The 17,896-nt window shown below is 48.0% G+C and overlaps 1 protein-coding gene across 7 annotated transcripts in view; it reads right to left on the bottom strand.

The window, feature by feature from the left end:
• The window catches only part of EYA2 (EYA transcriptional coactivator and phosphatase 2), a 253,772-nt gene that overhangs the window by 155,011 nt on the left and 80,865 nt on the right, over positions 1-17,896 (bottom strand). For 6 of the 7 annotated variants that reach the window (XM_061127413.1, XM_061127417.1, XM_061127414.1 and 3 more), the window contains exons 2-3: positions 16,465-16,583; positions 3,349-3,391 (exon numbers count right to left, since the gene is read on the bottom strand). In XM_061127413.1, coding sequence (XP_060983396.1) covers positions 3,349-3,391; positions 16,465-16,573 — 152 coding nt within the window. In that variant the 5' untranslated portion in view covers positions 16,574-16,583. Of the gene's footprint in view, positions 1-3,348; positions 3,392-16,464; positions 16,584-17,896 lie in introns of those variants that run through there. The other variant, XM_061127419.1, reaches the window with a different exon arrangement.

Below are 17,896 nucleotides of genomic sequence, written 5' to 3'. Positions count from 1 at the left end.
TTATTGACTACTACAGTACAGCCCATTCCACTGTGACTATCTACCCTTATTTAGACACATTCCCAACTGATACAGCTTTGACAGGATTGCCAGTCAAGATGCCCGGCTCTGGGCCATGGGGTGGGCACAGGGTGCCAGATTATCCAATCAGATTCTATTCTGGAAATTGAAATCCTGGGCTGAATAATTCATTCCAACACCCACATTCTGAAAAGAGTGTTTTTATTCCCTTCCTATTGCCTGGACCCCAGAAGCGGTGCTATTCTGGGTCTTCCTCAAGACCTGATTATCCCAGTTTTGATCCCACTGTGAGCTACTCCAGATCTTCCAAAAAAATTCCTTTTGGGCTTACATCAGCTGGGGTCTGGGCTTCCCAGGTGGCGCTAGCAAAAGAATCTGCCTGCAGAGGCAGGAGACATAAGAGATGCGGGTTCGATCTCTGGGTTGGGAAGATGCTCTGGAGGAGGAAATGGCAATCCGCCCCAGTATTACTGCCTGGAGACTACTACGGACAGAGGAGACTAGGTCCTTGGTGTCACAAAGAGTTGGACATGACTGAGTATCTGAACACAGCTGGGGTCTATTTGTCTTACTTGCAACCAAAGAATACAAATGGATTTCTTACTCCAAGATGAATAATCAGTTCCATGAACAGCTAGGATTTAAAGGGCCACTGAGGGACTTCCCTGGCAGTCTAGTGGTTAAGAATCTGCCTGCAAATGTGGGAGACATGGGTTTGATCTCTGGTCTGGGATGATCCCACATGCCACAGGGTAACAAAGCCCGCGTGCCACAACTACTGGGCCCACGTTCCCTGCTACAAGAAGCCCACACACCGCAGCTAGAGTAGCCCCTGCTTGCCACAACCAGAGAAAGGCGATGAAGACACACTGCAACCAAAAATAAATAATACTAGTAAAAAATCCTAAAAAAGTAAATAAAGGGCTGCTGACCTACGACATCCCTAACACAATGACCGCTAGTAATCACTGAGCTCTGACCACAGGCTAGGAATTGTGTCTCACAGGCCTGACGTGGTCTGCGTCACATCACATATTGATATCAACTCCCTGGGGTAGAGGCTCTGCTAACTCCCATTTTAGAGAAGAGAAAATGGAAGCTCAGAGACCAGAAGTCACGGCTAGAAAGCGGGAAATCCAGAATCTGAACTTGGAAGTCTGACTCCTGAGCCCAGGTGGACTTGTAACCATGGAGCTTTGCTGCTGCTCAGGGATGGGCCTGGGACTGACTCAGTCCTGCAGGCAGCAATTAATAAAGTCAAGGTTAGCTCATTCAACCGGATGGGGACAAGACGGTGAATCTACGGATGCAATTTCTTTGGCCAGTGCAGTCTTTTTCTTAATTTGGAGTTGCCAATATTTTAAAACCAGGAGAGATCCACACATGAACATACACACTCCCTATTTCCCCCTTCTCTTGCAAAGCAGATGCTTTGGAAAGCCTGGGTCTGCTCTCCTGGGTGCTGTATTCAACTGGATTTGAGAACATCTTCCAACTCTCACACTGTCCTCAACAGTCCTTCCTGTGATAAAAAAACACTGACAATTCTTGGGTCTATGGTACACCAGGCACTGTCCTGATGACTGTATGTGGACTGGCTCATTTAAATCTCATAGCAACTGTGACAACCCTTGGAGGCAGTTACTATTCCCATCCCCACTTTACAGATAAGAAAACTGAGGCAGAGAGAATGCACACAGCTGATCCACGATTTGAACCCTGGTTCCAGAGCCCACGTCCTTAACCTCTCCACTAGGACACCCAGGCCCTTTAGGTCAAAAACCCAGACACTAAAGTTCTGTGCAACAAACTATATCTAATCATTCTGACCACGAGTTTATCAGTAGATGGTAATGAGATTCCCAAGCCTGTATCTGATTCCATACAGTAAAACCTTCCCATTTCCAGTTTCTCCTACATATGAAGCCTAAAGGCATGTATGAGACAGATGCAAAAATTCACAGAATTATAAAAAGATGTTCTCAGCCCCTTTCTTTTTGACAACTTCTGTGCCAAAGGGTCAGGGAATTTGTTCCAGTAAGAAAGTTGCTTGTTTTGTAATTTGTCCCAAGATGGATAAGAATGTCGCTTGAACTGGAGACTCCAGACCCAGTATTGGAAGGTGTTTCATCAGTCAAGACTCCCACCCTATGAGGTGCCTGGAAACACATCCAGAGCATGGGACATAGCACTGAGCAGAGAATTTTATTTGAAAATGTTCCCAATTTACACCTGTCTGGAAGTAGAAGGTGGAAATCTGAGATGATCCATTCCTGCTTCCCATCAAAACTGATGTGAACTTCTTAGAATAAACTGGGGCTCGAATGAAAAGCCAGAGAGAGGACGAGGAAGCTCTCCAACCCCAAGCCCATAAAACAAGCCAGGTAGATTTAACAGACCTCAGTTGCTACTGACAACCCCCAAAACATCTTCTGGAGGGAAAGGAAGGCTGAGAAAGTGTGTTCCTTACAAATAGCTTCTCCGGGGTCGTCCGGGGACGAAAATATCCAGCTATGGAGGAGGTGAGCATTCAGAGGAGGGCCATGCTGACCGTCTCGCCAAGCCTGGGCCTTCTCACACTGCAGGGAGCAGACAAGGTGGCTCCCCAGTTGCCCTGGGTAAGCCCTGTCCATCACCAGACTCCCACTGACCCCTGGATGCAGCTCTGGTGGAGCATTTGTACCGTTCACCATATTGAGATCTCTGATCTACTGGTCCATTTCCTACTAGCCTGGAAGCTCTCTGAGGGCAGGGGCTGTGTCTCATTGATCTTGCAAGTCTCCAGAGCTCCTAGGAGATTTGGTTATTGAGCAGTGTTGGGTGAACGTTTGAGCAGAAAGAAGGGAAGAAGGAGGGGGGAGGAGGGTAAAAGATCAAGATGGGTAAAGAGAGAAAGATGGGGCAAAAGGAAGGAAGAGGAGAGAGAGAGAAGAGAGAGAGGAAAGGAAGGAAGGAAAAACAGAGAGGGAGAGATAGATAAGCAAGAAGGGAGACAGGAACAGAGAAAGTCTATGACTGAAAAGGACAGGAAGGAAAGGAAGAAAAGTTAAAAAAAAGGAAGAAAGAAGAAAACAACACCCAACACTCCCAGAACAGTCTATTCTATATCCCATTCTGAGTGCCTTTTATGTGAAACAGACATCAGCATTGTCCCCATTTTCCAGATGGGGAGACTGAGGCCTGGGGAAGTGGGGGTCATTTGTTCAAGGTCGCTCAACCAGTAAAAGCATCACTGGGATTCCTCTCCAGGGAGTCTGGCTCCAGAGCCTCTGCCTCCAAGGAGAAAAGGGAGAGAGAGTGAGAGGAAGCTAAGGCAAGGGTACTCACCTTGCGAAGAGCTGGGACACACTCGGAGCTGATGTGGTGATGCCTGGAGGGGAAAAAAACATTTGAAGGACTTGAGCTGTCAGAGGGATGGTCCCCAGAAGCTGTGACTTCAGATGCCAGGTTGAGGGGGAAGAAATGCACGGAGTTGCTGTCAGGGACTTTCTCAAGCACACAAGCTTATCCAAGCCACACCAATGTAGCACTTTCCTTCTTGAAAAACCTTCTCCGGGTGTGCTCTGTCTCCAGGTACTAACTGAAGGACTGTGTGTATACAATCTATAGCATCTTGAAACATCAGGGTGGAATCCATCCCCCCACCCATTGTACAGATGGAGACACGGAGGCCAAAGAGACAGAAGGAATGGGCTTGAGCCAGGCCCATGACCAGATGGCAGCTCGCGCCATTTCTACTCCTGGGTGGAGACCCACTCTTTTCCTTGCTTTAAAGGCAACCCCAGAAACCCAGAAAGGCAGATACTGGTTGGCTTTGGCTATCCGACACCCATTTTCCTTTCTTCTGAGGACATCACATTGATATTCCTCCTCTCCCTCCCCAGTTTCAGTCCATGGGGTTCAGGTGGGGCTGGCTCCAGCACTCAGGGGAGACACATCTTGGGTTGTCTCTGGGGCTCCAACTAGAGTGCGGGGAAGGAGATGGAAGACGCCTGAGGTCCTGGTACAAGGGCTGTGTCCCTGGGCACTCAACCTCCAACCATGGTTGGGAGGCAATGATCAGGAGATGATGAAAAGCTGATACAATTTTGCTGGGAGAGATGTTGCCAACAGCATCATTTTAAACACCATTAGTTCATGGGGGATGATTTTGTGCTGTGTCATCTTAAAAACAACGCAATGTCCTCAGCGTGGAGCCCCGGCAAATTCTAGATGACATGTCGATTGATTGTACCAACCTGCCAATTCACACTCCCTGGTCTGCAGGGCAGGGGCAGGGGTGTCCCTGTGCCTCCTGAGAAATACTCCACGCCCTCCAGCGCTCTGAGCCACTCTGTAAACCAACCCGCAATCCCAGCTGTACCTCCGAGTCAGCACTGAGACCTTGGGCAGATCACCCACAGTCTCCGGGGCTCAGGGCACCCTCCTGTGAAATGGGGGAAAACATTTATCTCACAAGGGTGTGTGAGGATGAAATGAGATGCTGATGATGGTAACGGTGATGATTCTATCCATCATTTACCCTGTGCCTGCTACGTGCCAAACTCTCCTCTAAACCTGTTATCTGGATTCATTATTTTAATCCTCATACTCCTCCCCCCCACACCTTGAGAAGGGTTCTGTTCCCATCCCCGTGTTACAGATGAAGGGAGGTGAAGTTGACGGGTCCTAAGGGGGCAGATTCGTGGTCTGAACTCAGGTGGTCTGGCTCCGGAGTTCAGCCTCCCAAGCAGGGCACAGCAGCCCACGAGGGCAGTCATCATCATTAACAACAACCAGTTCCCACCAACAAGCTCACACGTGCCAGACTCTGTGTTAGCTGCCTGGACTCACTTCACTCCCATGGCAATGCTACAAGGACACCCCGATTGTACCGATGTAGAAACCAAGGCTCCAAAGGCTAAGGTGCCTTGCTCAAGCCTGCGGACATGGAAACTGGGACTTGAACCTAAGGCTGTTTAGTCCCAGTCTATTTCCTTTTTTGGGGGGCGGGGGCTGTGCCTTGTGGCATGTGGGATCTTAGTTCCCTGGTCAGGATGGAACTCGTTCCCCTGCATTGGAAGTGTGGAGTCTTAACTGCTAGACCGCTAGGAGATCCCAAGTATAGCATTTCCTTAATCATCTCCTTGGCTTAGTCAAATTCTGTTTGAGTCCCAAGCTACTAGGGTGAGGAGGCAAGTCCTGAAGTCCACTTAGAGAGCTATAGCTAGAATTTAAAAATAAAACAGGATGGACAGCATCAGCATATATTGTCCACACAGCACATGAGAAGGAATCGTGGAAAACTTTTATTCCAGCTATAAATGTGAGAATGTGATGTGTGTGTGTGTGCATGCTCAATGACTGTAATATAACATATCTTCCTATGTGCTGTCTTTATAAAAAGGCCAACAGGGGTCCAATGCCAAGGAAAGGCCCTGGCTTCCAGTGGGTGCTCCCTCACTGCTAATTTCCCTGCTCTGGGTTTTTGCCCCAGGCGGAGCCTCCCATATCCCCCTTCCTCAGCTTCCCCCAGGACGGTCTCCTTCTGAAACAGCCTCAGTTTCATTACTGGTAAGAAGCACGTGATTTATGTTTAGTAATAATACTACATAAGTTATTGAATTAAACATTTTGAGCTGTTTTAATAAACATGTAAATATTCATAAAAATCAAAATCTATGGAAACACTCCCGTGGGCTCAGATGAACTCGGCATTCTAGAAATGTGAAAAAAGCATCTTCCCCTGCCTGCAACCTCTGCGCCCTGGTTTGTGAGTTCATGCGGTGCTGATCACCTCCTCCATTCCTCTGAATTGCTATGCCCTCTTCCCTCCCCACGCGGGCCTGTCTCCCTCTCCGGCCGTTCAAACCTCCTATCCTCTCTCTCTTCCGCCCCAACAACCCCCAGGAAGGTTGTGCTAGCCAGAAATAGGCCTTCAGTCAATGCTAAGAGATTTTCCTTCTGCCGATGATGTGCTTTCTGAAAAGCACAGGCTTTCTCTTATTTTTTTAAAACTGGTATCACATTTAATTTTTTTGAACCCAAGGTGCCTGGGGGAATTGGGAACCTGGAAAATGAATGTATTCTATAGAGAATAATCTCTTTCCCTTTCTTCCTCCTTTTTTTTCCCTGGTAAGGATGGCATGGACCTCCTGGAGAATCTTTTTTTTATTTTATTTTATTTATTTATTTTTTTTTGTTTTTTATTTATTTATTTTTTATTAGCCTCCTGGAGAATCTTGATGGGATGTGACGACACTGGGTCCTCAAGTTCCTTCCCTTCCTGCGGGCCGGGGAGTGGGACCCGCCCAAGGGCGGCCACGCTCAACTCTTTGGGTGCAGAGGTGGGGTAGGGACTCCCTAAAAGTAGAGAGCCTCTCCCTTCCTCTGCTGGGGTCCAGGGATACTAGTCCTGTGGACCAGGAGGCCCAGCTGCAGTTGGAGCCATACATTGTCTGGGCATCAGGAAAGGGCCTGATGGAGTGGTCGTGTGGGCAACGCCAGCCCCAGCATGAAAGGTGGAAGAGTGGGCATTACTGTTCAAGTCGCAGGAACAGCCTGGTCCTCAGGGTAGCCCTGGACACCTTTCAGGGACCCCCAGAGTCACCACTCTCTGGCTGCTGTTGTATGTGACAGCTTTCTCCAAATGGTAAGTCAGAGCTAGACTTACCTGGGGTGGAGACCATGCCAGACAGCATTCCATGCAGCTCAGGAATGGTCTGGCCCACAGATCTGGCAATGCCCCTGGGTGTAGGCATGACCCTCTGGACAGCAGCACGCCCGCTGAACCCCAGCTTGCCAGAGGGATAATGTGGACTGCGGTCACGAGTCTCTCCATGAGGCCAGTGTCCCAGACCCAGGGGGCATGTTGGCAATCAAGGTGGTCATACTGCCCCTGGTCAACCCATCACAAACACGGGACCCTTAGCACAGGAGCAGAAGACCTGTCAACTCTTGTTCGCAAGTGAGCCCCAAGGGTGGTGAAGACCCCACAGGCTGTCACAGCATCAGTCTTTTGATGCTGGTGGGATCCAGAGCCTGGAAGGTGGAGATGCCCTTCCCACTGACCGCAGTGTTCTGTTCTCAGACTTGGCCGTGCCACTGAGCATGCCATGATGGACAAGACTGGGGTCAGTGGCAGAATCACTGATGGCAACTTATATCCACGTTGATGGTGACTTATATCCACGTTGGGGCTTCCCAGGTGGCGCTAGTGATAAAGAAGATGCCTGCCAATGCAGGAGATGCCGGAGATGCAGGTTCGATCCCTGGGTTGAGAAGATCCCCTAGAGGAGGAAATGGCAACCCACTCCAGTGTTCTTGCCTGGAGAATCCCATGGGCAGAGGAGCCTGGCAGGTTGTGGTCCACAGTGTTGCAAAGAGTGGGACGCAACTTAGCACTAGCACTAAACCCACATTTCACTAGTGGTGAAAACAGCCCTGGTGACCCGACTCAACGTAGCCAAATCTATTTACGTCAAGGTTAATGACGTGTCTCTGAGGGATGTGGTTAATATAGAAACTGGGGCAGCTGGCTCTCAAGGGAGGGGCAGAGAGCCTCCTTCATTTGTGAATTGAAAGCTCTAAGTCCCTTCTTCCTCCCCAGCTTCCTACGGGTGAAGGGAGAAGGATTAGCTAAACAGATAGCCAGAGCCTCAGGGTTGAATCTCATTCATTCATTCATTCACCACCACATGCCAGGCACGTGCTAGGTAACGGGTTACAAGAATCAGCAAAAACAGTTAGGGTTCCTGTAGTCATGGACGCTCCAGTTTAGCAAGGGAGTGAAAAGGAGAAGTGTCTGTCGCTCAATCGTGTCCGACTCTTCGCGACCCCATGGACTGTAGCCCACCAGGCTCCTCTGTCCACGGGATTCCCCAAGCAAGGATACTGGAGTGGGGAGCCATGCCCTTCTCTAGGGGACCTTCCCACCCCAGGGACTGAACTCGGGTCTCCTGCACTGCGGATGGTACGTTATTGTCTGAGCCACCGGGGAAGTCCACTTAGCCGGGGAGACTGACGGTAAACAAATACACGGGTAAAGTAACTAATTACAATTGTGCCAAGGTGCAAAAAGGAAGAATGGATACCGAGAAGAACGCCTGCAACACAACGATGCTCAGGATTTGCCTGGGGATTTTCCTAAAATGCAGACTGCAAGTCTGTAGGTCAAGGAAGCTCCCAGGTAACACTGACATGGCAGGCCCGGAAACCCCACTTCGAGCAGTGAGAGTTTAGACCGCAGGCTACCAAGGAATTGCAAATTACTAAGAAGTCCCAATTCTGGCTTCGTAAAAATAAATCTTCATTCCAGGAGTCACAAACTCAAATGCATACCAGGGCCAAGAAGGGAATATAAATGATCTAATGTAATATGAGGAAACTAGAGCTGGGGTCTGTGTGTGTGAGTGCACATGTGTGACTGTGTGTGTGTGATTGTGTGATGTAACTTACCCACGGACAGACACAGTTGGTTCATTCATTCAACAATGTTTACCGTGCACCTACTGTGGGCCAGATTTACAACTCAAGTCTCATAATTTGTTGTCTTCTTGTTCCTTCCAAAGAAAGTACATGGGCTAAAGGGATCAGAGCCAGATTCAAACCCTGACTCTGCTGCACTGTAACTGTATGGCCCTGAGTCCATCACTTCCTTTCCCTAAACCTCAGTTTCCACATCCATAAAATGGGGCACCATCTCATCCCTGTAGGGCTGTTGCAAAGCAGGTATCTACCCAATGGTAACTGACCAACACAGAGGAGCTCTGATTAGCTTTCTATTCTCCTGGGGCTCTCGCTTAATCCACTTCTCATTGTAAGCCCAATTTGAATATTCACACATTTTTCTTTTTTTAAACCTCTCCTTTCACTGGTAGGATTAAGAAACTAATGATTCTGAAGGCAGTCACCACTATTATGTTGCCTAATTGGGCCCCAGGGGGCCCATGATCCCCAAGAAATGAGATAGTTTCTAATGCGAGATGTCTTGAGGCAGGTCTGTGCTGTGGAAGGTGCATGTCTGTGTTTCATCAGCTCACCTCCCTCCCGTGGGTGCGTTAAGCCGCATGGAGACCAGCGGCAGCGACCGTAGGAGGGAGCACTGTATGAGGAGTCCAACGTGTACACCACACAGGTAGAGGTCATTCTGGGGGTGGCGGCCCCCCAGGAAGCCCGCTGAAAAAGGCTTCAAAATGGCAGAGGTCAAGTTGATCTGTGCCTCCCCAGGCCAGATCCAGGCAAAGCTCTGGGCAGCTCAACCTGGCTTGGGGGACATGAAGGAAAACCTGCCAGCCCCTGGCTAGAGCCGGTGACTGAAACTGGAAATGAAACCACATCATGCCCAGGGGCAGAGGAGGTGCAGGAGGTCTGAGTGCAGATGCCAGCCTGCTTGTTTCGCAGGGCGGTGACTTCACCTCTCCAAGGAAACCCATAATGAGATTATAGTCTCAGCTTTTGCAAAATGTGTCGCATTTTAAAAGAAAAAAAAATTTCTTTTTCTTGATTCAGCTTTGCTTCCTTAGTTCCACAACTTTTTCCCTCCTCCTTCCAGAAGACAGGATATAATTCAAATCCAATTTTGCCTTAAATGGTAATGAACAATAGCTTCTATTTCTCAAGTGGTTTCTACAAGCCAGGCACGCTGCTAAGGACTGCATGGGCCTTATCTGTTTTATTCTCCAGAACATCTCATTCTCCACTTTATACATATGGAAAAAGAGGCAAGGGAAAGTCAAAGAAACACTACTAAGGATTCAAAACCAATATCAACCTGAAGTTATCTGTGGTTCCTCGTGCTAAGTCGCTTCAGTCCTGTCGGACTCTGTGTGACCCCACGGACTGAAGGCCGCCAGGCTGCTCTGTCCATGGGATTCTCCAGGCAAGAACAGTAGAGTGGGTTCCCATGCCCTCCTCCAGGGAATCTTCCGCACCCAGGGATCAAACTTGTGTCTCTTACGTCTCCCGCATTGACAGGCAGGTTCTTTACCACTAGCACCACCTGGGAAGCCCATAGGTTACTCTATTCATCTACCACCCATCCATCCACCTAACCAAGCATCCACTTCACCTCCATTCACTCACTCACCCACCCAACCATAAATATTTTTTAAGGATCTACCATAAGTCAGGAACTGAGCTGTGTGCTAATTAGGAACAGAAATTTAAATACATATATAGGAATAAAAAATTGTCTTCGTCCTGAACTAATTCACCATCTAGAGCAGGGGTTATTAACCTTGGGTACATAAAACTGGGTGCATTTGGAGAGCTTTAAAAACATCTCAGGACTTCTCAGGTTGTCCAGTGATTAAGACACTGTGCTTCTAATGCAGGGGGTGGGGTTCGATCCTTGGTCAGGAGAACTTAGATCTCACATGCCTCGTGGGGCAGCCAAAAAATAAAAATTAAAAAAAAAAAAAAAAAAACACTCACTGCCTGGGTCACATTTCTGAACAATTAAATCAGACTCCTTGGGGGTAAGATCTGGATATTTGCATTAAACTCTTACCGAAAAACTTCCCAGGAGAGTCCAATGTGCACCCCGGTTTAAAACCAGTCCTGGAGCCTGGTTCTCAAAGCACGGTCCCTGGACTGGCAACATCAGCATTGTCTGGAAATTGCTAGAAATGCAAATTCTTGGGCCCCACTCCCAAACCATGACAGAAGCAGAAATGTGGGCACGGGGCCCTGCAACCGGTATACCAACAGAACTTCCAAGGTGATTTAGATGCACCAGAGAATTTGAGAACATAAACGTATCTCCTTAAATTACAGACATAGACATTCATGCACACGTAAAACATAGAAGAAATCTTCAACAACAGGAACACAAAACACTGATAACAGTAGTTACTTCTGCGGAGGGGAGGAAACCACGAAGATTGGGTAAATGCAGCAAAGAGGAATTTGGCCTAACATTCAAGTTTTTATAAGGACTATGTTACTTGGTGATCAGAAATTAAATTGTCTTAAAAAAAAAAGCAGCAGCAAGGGAGGGCGCTGCAGACAGGGGACACAGCTTGTGCTAAGGCTGTGAGATCACGGAGGGTGGAGCTCATTTAATACCGCATACTACAGTCTTGCAGGGTGCTGTGTCTCCTGTCTCGATTCCTTTTACAAGTATTTCTTCTTCTTTTTAAAATGGTGAGTGTCATTTTAAAAAACTGAGGTGTGGTTGATCTGCAAAGTTTCAAGCGTACAGCAAAGTGATTCAGATTTTCTTTCGTTATAGGTTATTGCAAGGCATTGACTATAGGCACGTCCCTGGTGGTCCAGAGGTGAAGACTGCTCTTTCACTGCAGCATACATGGGTTCGATCCCTAGTCAGGGAACTAAGATCCCGCAGGCCATGCAGCGCAGCCAAAAAAAAAAAAAAAAAAGCCTACTGGGGACTTCCCTGGTGGTCCAGTGGCTAAGACTCCACACTCCCAATGCAGGGGTTTGAGGTTTGATCCCTGGTCAGGGAACTAGATCCTATGGGCTGCAACTAAGACATGGTGCACTGAAATTAATTAATTAATTAAAAAACCCAAGATACTGAGTATAGTTCTCTGTGCTATACTGTAGGTGCTTGTTATTTCTCTGTTTTGTATATAGTAGTATGTACCTATTAACCCCAAACTCCTAATTTATCCCTGTCCCCCCTGTGGTAACTGTAAGTTTGTTTTCTTAAGTATTTTTTAAGCACTTACTATGCATCATACCTTGTTCTCAGCAGATATGTAGGCAACTAAAGTAGGTAAGATCTGCCTTCAGAGAACTTACCTTCTGGTGGAGGGGCAGACAAAAAGCGAGTGAGCAAACACAGCACGCTGGGCAGGGAGTAGGAACGCAAACAAAATACACAGAACAGCATGGCTGGATGTTCTGCTGGCTTCCCCCTCACCCTGCTCCAGAACCTGACCTGTTGTCCCCCTCCATCACCACCACCGCATCTAAGCCACCGTGGCCTCTCACTTTACTGTAACTCCTTCCTCTCCAGCCCCTGGACTCCCATTGTGTGCATCCCCAGTCCTTTCTCACATGCAGCCTGAGGGATCCTGTCCACATAGATCAGATCATCTCTCATCTGCTCTCAACCCTCCCACAGCTCCCATCTCGCTCAGGGTAGAAGCCAAGTCCTTCCAAGGGCTCACGGAATCTGATCCTGGGTACCTCTCTGACCTCATCTCCCTGCCACTGGTCTCTCGCTCACTGGGCTCCAGCCACACCAACCTCCTTATTGCTCCTCACGTGCTCTGGGACAGCGGCTGCCTCAGGACCTTTGCACCTGCTATTTCCTCTGCTTCTAAGGCTCTTCCTCCCTGTCACCATGAAGCGCTCTCGCACACCTCCTTCAGGTCTCTCTTTTTTTCTTCCTTAAATTAACTAACCTATTTGTTTGGCTGTGTTGGGCCTTAGTTATGGCACATGGGATCTTCATTGCATCATGTGAGACGTTTCATTGCAGTGCACAGGCTTAGTTGCTCCAAGACATGTGGGATCTTACTTCTTTGACCAGGGATCAAACCCAAGTCCCCTGTATTACAAGCAGGATTCTTAACCACTGGACGGCCAGGGAAGTTGCTCTTTCAGGTCCTTCTTCAAGTGTTCCCTTCCCAGTGACATTATTTCTAGTGCCCCTAATAAAAACTGCAATCCCACGTCCCTGCATTTCTTATCCCACCTTGCTTTCTGCCCCCTACCGCACAGTATGTGACACCATCCACCACGCTACATATTCTTCTTATCCACTGTTATCACCAGACCCTTGTCCTACCAGCACGCTGGGTTAGGCTCCAGGAGGCAAAGCTTTTGTATTTTCTTGCTAGTACTTACACGATACTGGGCATGTGCTTGAGGAAACATTTCTTGAATGAAAGAATGAATGAATAAACAAATGATTACTTCTGAAGGGAAAGACCTCTCTGATAAGAACTGGAGGATGAAGGGATGGTCCTGTGATGGGAGGAAACCTGGTCCGAGCAGAGGAACAGGGAGTGTGAAGGCCCTCAGGGCAGAATCAGACTTGTGAGTTAGAGCGAAAGAAACCAGGCCAGGGGCTGGGCGCCGTGGTCAGGGGCGATGCGGAGGGGTCCAGCCTGAGAGGCTGCCCGGGACACAAAGTGGAGCCCCCCGGCCAAGAGTAAGGAATTCAGATCTGATTCTGTACTTTTTAAGAACACCAAGCCCGCTCCATGTGTTAAGTCATATCAACCTCACATCAACCATGAGCTTGGTGGACTAATTATTCTACTTACAGAAGAGGCACATGAGCCCCCAAGAGACTAGGCCGCTAGACTAGGGACTTTAAAAAGGTAGGAGTTAAAGTAGGAAACACAATGGGAGCCTTGGGGGGTTTCTTGGGTTCGAGTTTCCCCTCCGGACCTCCCGGAGTGTAGGCCTTGTGGCCCATGCCTCCTGGGGTCCTCCTTGGGGCTGGACCCTTGCGGCCACTCTGTAACAGAAGGGGCGGGCCCAGGAGGGGGGAGACCAGAGGTCAGGCAGGAGGAGTAGCTGAGTCTGACACTTGAGTTCACAGCTAGAGTGGAATGTCCCCTGCTGAGTCCTGGAGCTCACTGCCCACACCAATAATCAAGAGAAAGAAACATGTGTACGTTGTTTGTGTGCGTGTGTGTGTGTGTGTGTGTGTGCGTGTGTAACCTGACCCTGCTGGCCCTGCCTGGTCTGAATTTGGAAGCGACCTCTCTCTGCCCCTTTGCTCACCCCCAAAGTCTTTCCCTTGGCCCTAGCTGACCCCCCGGCATTGGCAAGGGTGCAGACAGCTCCAAGTCACAAAAAGGAGAGAGATGAGGTGTTTGTGGGTACCACCACTGGGGGAGGGTATGAACATCTGGGGTCTAAAGACCCTTAAGATCTTGAGTTTAGAAGCAGAGAGTCTGGAGCCAGAGGACTGGGTTTAATTCCTGGCCCTGCCACGAGCTGTGTGACTTTAAGCCAGTAACTCAACTCCCCAGGCCTCAAGTTCCACATCTGTAAAATGGGCTCACAACCCAATAGAGGTGTAATAATTACAAGAGAAACAGTAATTAGGAAAACGGACTTTTGAGTTGTTATTTAGTCTCGAAGTTACATCCAACTCTTCTGCAACCTCATGGACTGTAGCCCACGAGGCATGGGGTTTTCCAGGCAAGAATACTGCAGTGCATGGCCATTTCCTTCTCCAGGGGATCCTCCTGACCCAGGGACTGAACCTGTGTCTTCTGCACTGGCAGGCATATTCTTTACCATTGTGCCACCCAGGATGCCCCGGAGTCTGATTACTTAGGTTCAAAATTGGCAATCACTAAACTGTTGTCTCAGTCAAGCCACTTAACTTGTGTCTCACGTGTAAAACAAGTGTCCACTTCTTAGAGTTGCGGATACTAAAGTGTTAATACACGTGAATGACTGACACATAGCAGGTGCCAAGGGTTTGCTTTGACAGTGATGGAGGAGGAGGAGGATTCATCTAGATTTCTATTGCTCTGAACAGGGCCTGAGACAGAATAGATGCTCACAAAAATGAAGGGCAAGAGGGGGTGGCAGTCACGTTCGCCACAGCTGCCCCTCAGTCCCCCATGGTGGCAGCCAGGTTCCCAGGTGGGGACACAGGCCCAGCACTTCTAGAGCACTCAGCATCTCCAGAGAAACTAGAAATCCAGATTTTTATGTGCACTCTCTCAATTTTTACAAGTTACCTTTATTTAAACCACAGTATAAATCAAACAAAGACGCACCTGAAGGCCAGGCTTGGCTGTGAGCTGCCAAGTTTGTAACCATGGATTTGAGTCCACTGTGACTATTTGTCTCTTTCTTTTTTGGCCATGTTGTGTGGCATGTGGGATGTGATAGTCCCCTGACCAGGGATCAAACCCGAGTCCTCTGCATTGGAAGTGCAGAGTCTTAACCCACTGGACTTCCAGGGAAGTCCCCATTGTGGCTATTTAATTCAATGGATGTAAATTTATTTATTATGCTTCCAAACTGGTGGCTCAGTAGAGAATCTGCCTGTAATACATGAGACCGAGGTTTGATCCCTGGGTCAGCAAGATGCCCTGGAGAAGGGCATGGCTACCCACTCCAGTGATCATGCCTGGAGAATCCCATGGACAGAGGAGCCCCGAGGGCTAAAGTCTATGGGCTCGCAAAGAGTCAGACATGACTGAAGGCCTGACACTTCACATAACGTCACCTCATTTGACCCTTGCAGTAAGCACCCTACAAAGTGGTCATGTTTCCCAGCTCCCCATTCGACAGGTGAGGAAGTTGAGACTCAGGAAGGATGAACGATTTGCTCAAGGTCACTTGGCCGGGAGTCAGTCTGGGATCCTGCTCCCTCAGCAGTCTATGCCCTTTTCTGTTGCTACTGGCTCTGAAATGAAGAGTCTTTAGTTGACTGGTGCCTTTAGGCTGAAGGAAAAGGAAGACTGTCTTTGAACAGGGCTCTGGAAATTATCTCAAACTCTCAAAGAGCTCAGGGTGGCTTATCCAGATGCTCCACAGGCCTGGGAGGAACGAGAGTGTGTTGGTCTACCATGCAGCTTTGGCACAGGAGCCCAGACCCTCTTGATGGTACTCTCAGCAAGGCTGTTTCAGCTTCACGACCAGCATGTAAGACATTACTGACTGCTGTCTTGGTGATAGCACTCATTACTCCTCAAAGCCTGGAGTTGCTTAAAAGCAAATTCCTTCTGATGTTATATTCAACTAGAACCATGTCTCTTTGGGTTTCCATGACAATTGCATAGCACTGTGTCCCCAAGAACTGGCCTCAAACACAGACAATGAAGGAGAGACAGCCAGGGGTCTTGGGATACCAGCAGCAAATCTCAAAGCTGCTCAAACAAAGGGTTAAGCCCAATGGTTAAACATAATAGCTTAATGCCTTTTACTAAGTAACTCTGAGCTTTACCAGGAAGGCTGACAGATCCCAAACAGTGCAAACAATAGCTGGAATTGTTCTAGTGAAAACTAGTCCGACTGCATCATTTGCCAATAATTTTTTAAACAGCTTCCTTCTCCTCTGCTTCCTTGACTCCAACCCGACCTGAAAGCAAAAGGCAGATGAGTTGTTGTCCCAACGTCAACCCCCGGTAAACAGGATGCCTGCTTGGATGGGGCGATGGCAGGAGAGGACTCAGAGATCCAGCCCCAGAGCCTGCAGGACACACCCGGGGCCAGGCCTGGAACCTGAAACTGACAAGTGCCTGTGGAGGTGTCAGCATTTCTTGGAACTGGAGACTAAGACAGCAAGTTCAGAACACGAACCAGCACATTTTACCTTTAATGACTAGACAAAATTGTTAGCAATGTACAAACTTTTGGTCCAGAGTCAATAATCTAATTGGATGGGAAGAGAAATTGTTGTAATGACAGTACTTGGGAGAGGATGCGTGTCTAAGCCTGTCAGTCCCTTACCACGCTCCGCGGGGTGAACGGAACCACCACCAGGCCCGCTAAAACACACAGCAGGAGGCCTACCTTCTCTGTCACTCAGAGTCCAGACATCAGCGTCAGCACGGTTAAGCTTCAGTTTACCCGGACGATCACTGTTTACAGTAAGGCTGGGTGAGACCAGTAGTTCTAGCATTTCCTTGTACCTGAAAGAAAACAAAGGGAAATATAATTTATTCATTAATTATGCATGCTTACTAATGATTCCCATTTCTTTCCCTAAGAGTATAAATATTAAAGCTGATTACCTAAACTCAGCCATCTTATAAATTCTACATCATAAAAATTCACTGAACTTTTCATCAGAGGGAAATGAGGAATTGAAATGAAGTACTTGCTCCCCTCTGGAGGATACACCCACTTGATTAAAACTTTCCCCTCCTTCCTCCTGTATTTTGCCATTAGAAAAATTATATTTGGGCCTCTTTTAAATGTCATCTAAGTGAGCTGGAGTGAGCCAGGGAGACTTTCCAGTAGAGGCAGAGAGAAACAGGTGGAGAGGTAGAATTGAATTTGGATTCCTAGAAGCCAGAGGCGTGGAGAGAAGGTGGCGTTGACTGCAGTTAAGAGAGACTGAATGTGGTGTTACATGTCACTTGTGCAAACGGAGAAAGGTTCAAAAGATGTCACGGATATGTAAATGCCCCTCTAGGCAGCAGAGCTCTCAGCCCAGCACTGTGGTCCCCATCAAGAAAGAATACACTAGCTCCTGAATCACCCAGGATTTTGATAAATGCTATGGGGTAGGGGAGGGCAGAAAGAGAAAGACAAATACCATGTGATATCATGGAATCGGGGAGTAAGGTTTTTGATTAATGGGCACAACGTCAAACACAGCAATTTTCAAAGGACTAAACTACAACCAATAACATGTGACACTGATTCAAGTGGTCCTCAGAGAAAGGCTAAGGTGGTCACCGCACATTAGCATCCAGGGTCATCCTCGGCAGGATCCATTGTTACCATGGTAACAGAACACAGTGTACCAATTGATGGCAACATGGTTATAAACTCACATTCCATCTGAAAAGATTCTGGATTCAAATTCCACTTCACTACTTGGTACTTTGAACAGGTTAACCAAACTGCTTTAAGTCAAAAGTTTTCTCCTTTGAACAATGGGGATTATCAGTATCTCCATTAGAAGGTCATGGTGAAGATGCAAAGAGATGAGATATAAATAAAGGACCTACCAGGCAGCAACCTAAATGCCCATTCACTACCACAGGAATGAGGAATACAGGTAGAAAGGTCTCGCAATGGAATACAATACAGCAACGAAAAAGATTGCCCTGGAGCGCCATGAACAGATTGCCAAACAAAGCACCGGGCGATGAGACAGAAGGGTACATAACGTATGATACCATTTCTATGAAGTTCAAAGATATACAAATCAATATTACACACTGTTCAGGGATAGATAACAACAACAACAAAAAAAGATAATAATATGCATAGG

This window comes from Dama dama, chromosome 23 (assembly GCF_033118175.1).
Source record: "Dama dama isolate Ldn47 chromosome 23, ASM3311817v1, whole genome shotgun sequence".
Lineage (NCBI taxonomy): Eukaryota > Metazoa > Chordata > Mammalia > Artiodactyla > Cervidae > Dama > Dama dama.
The sequence above is the reverse complement of the archived record's forward strand: the minus strand, read 5'-3'. Positions and strand labels throughout refer to the sequence as shown.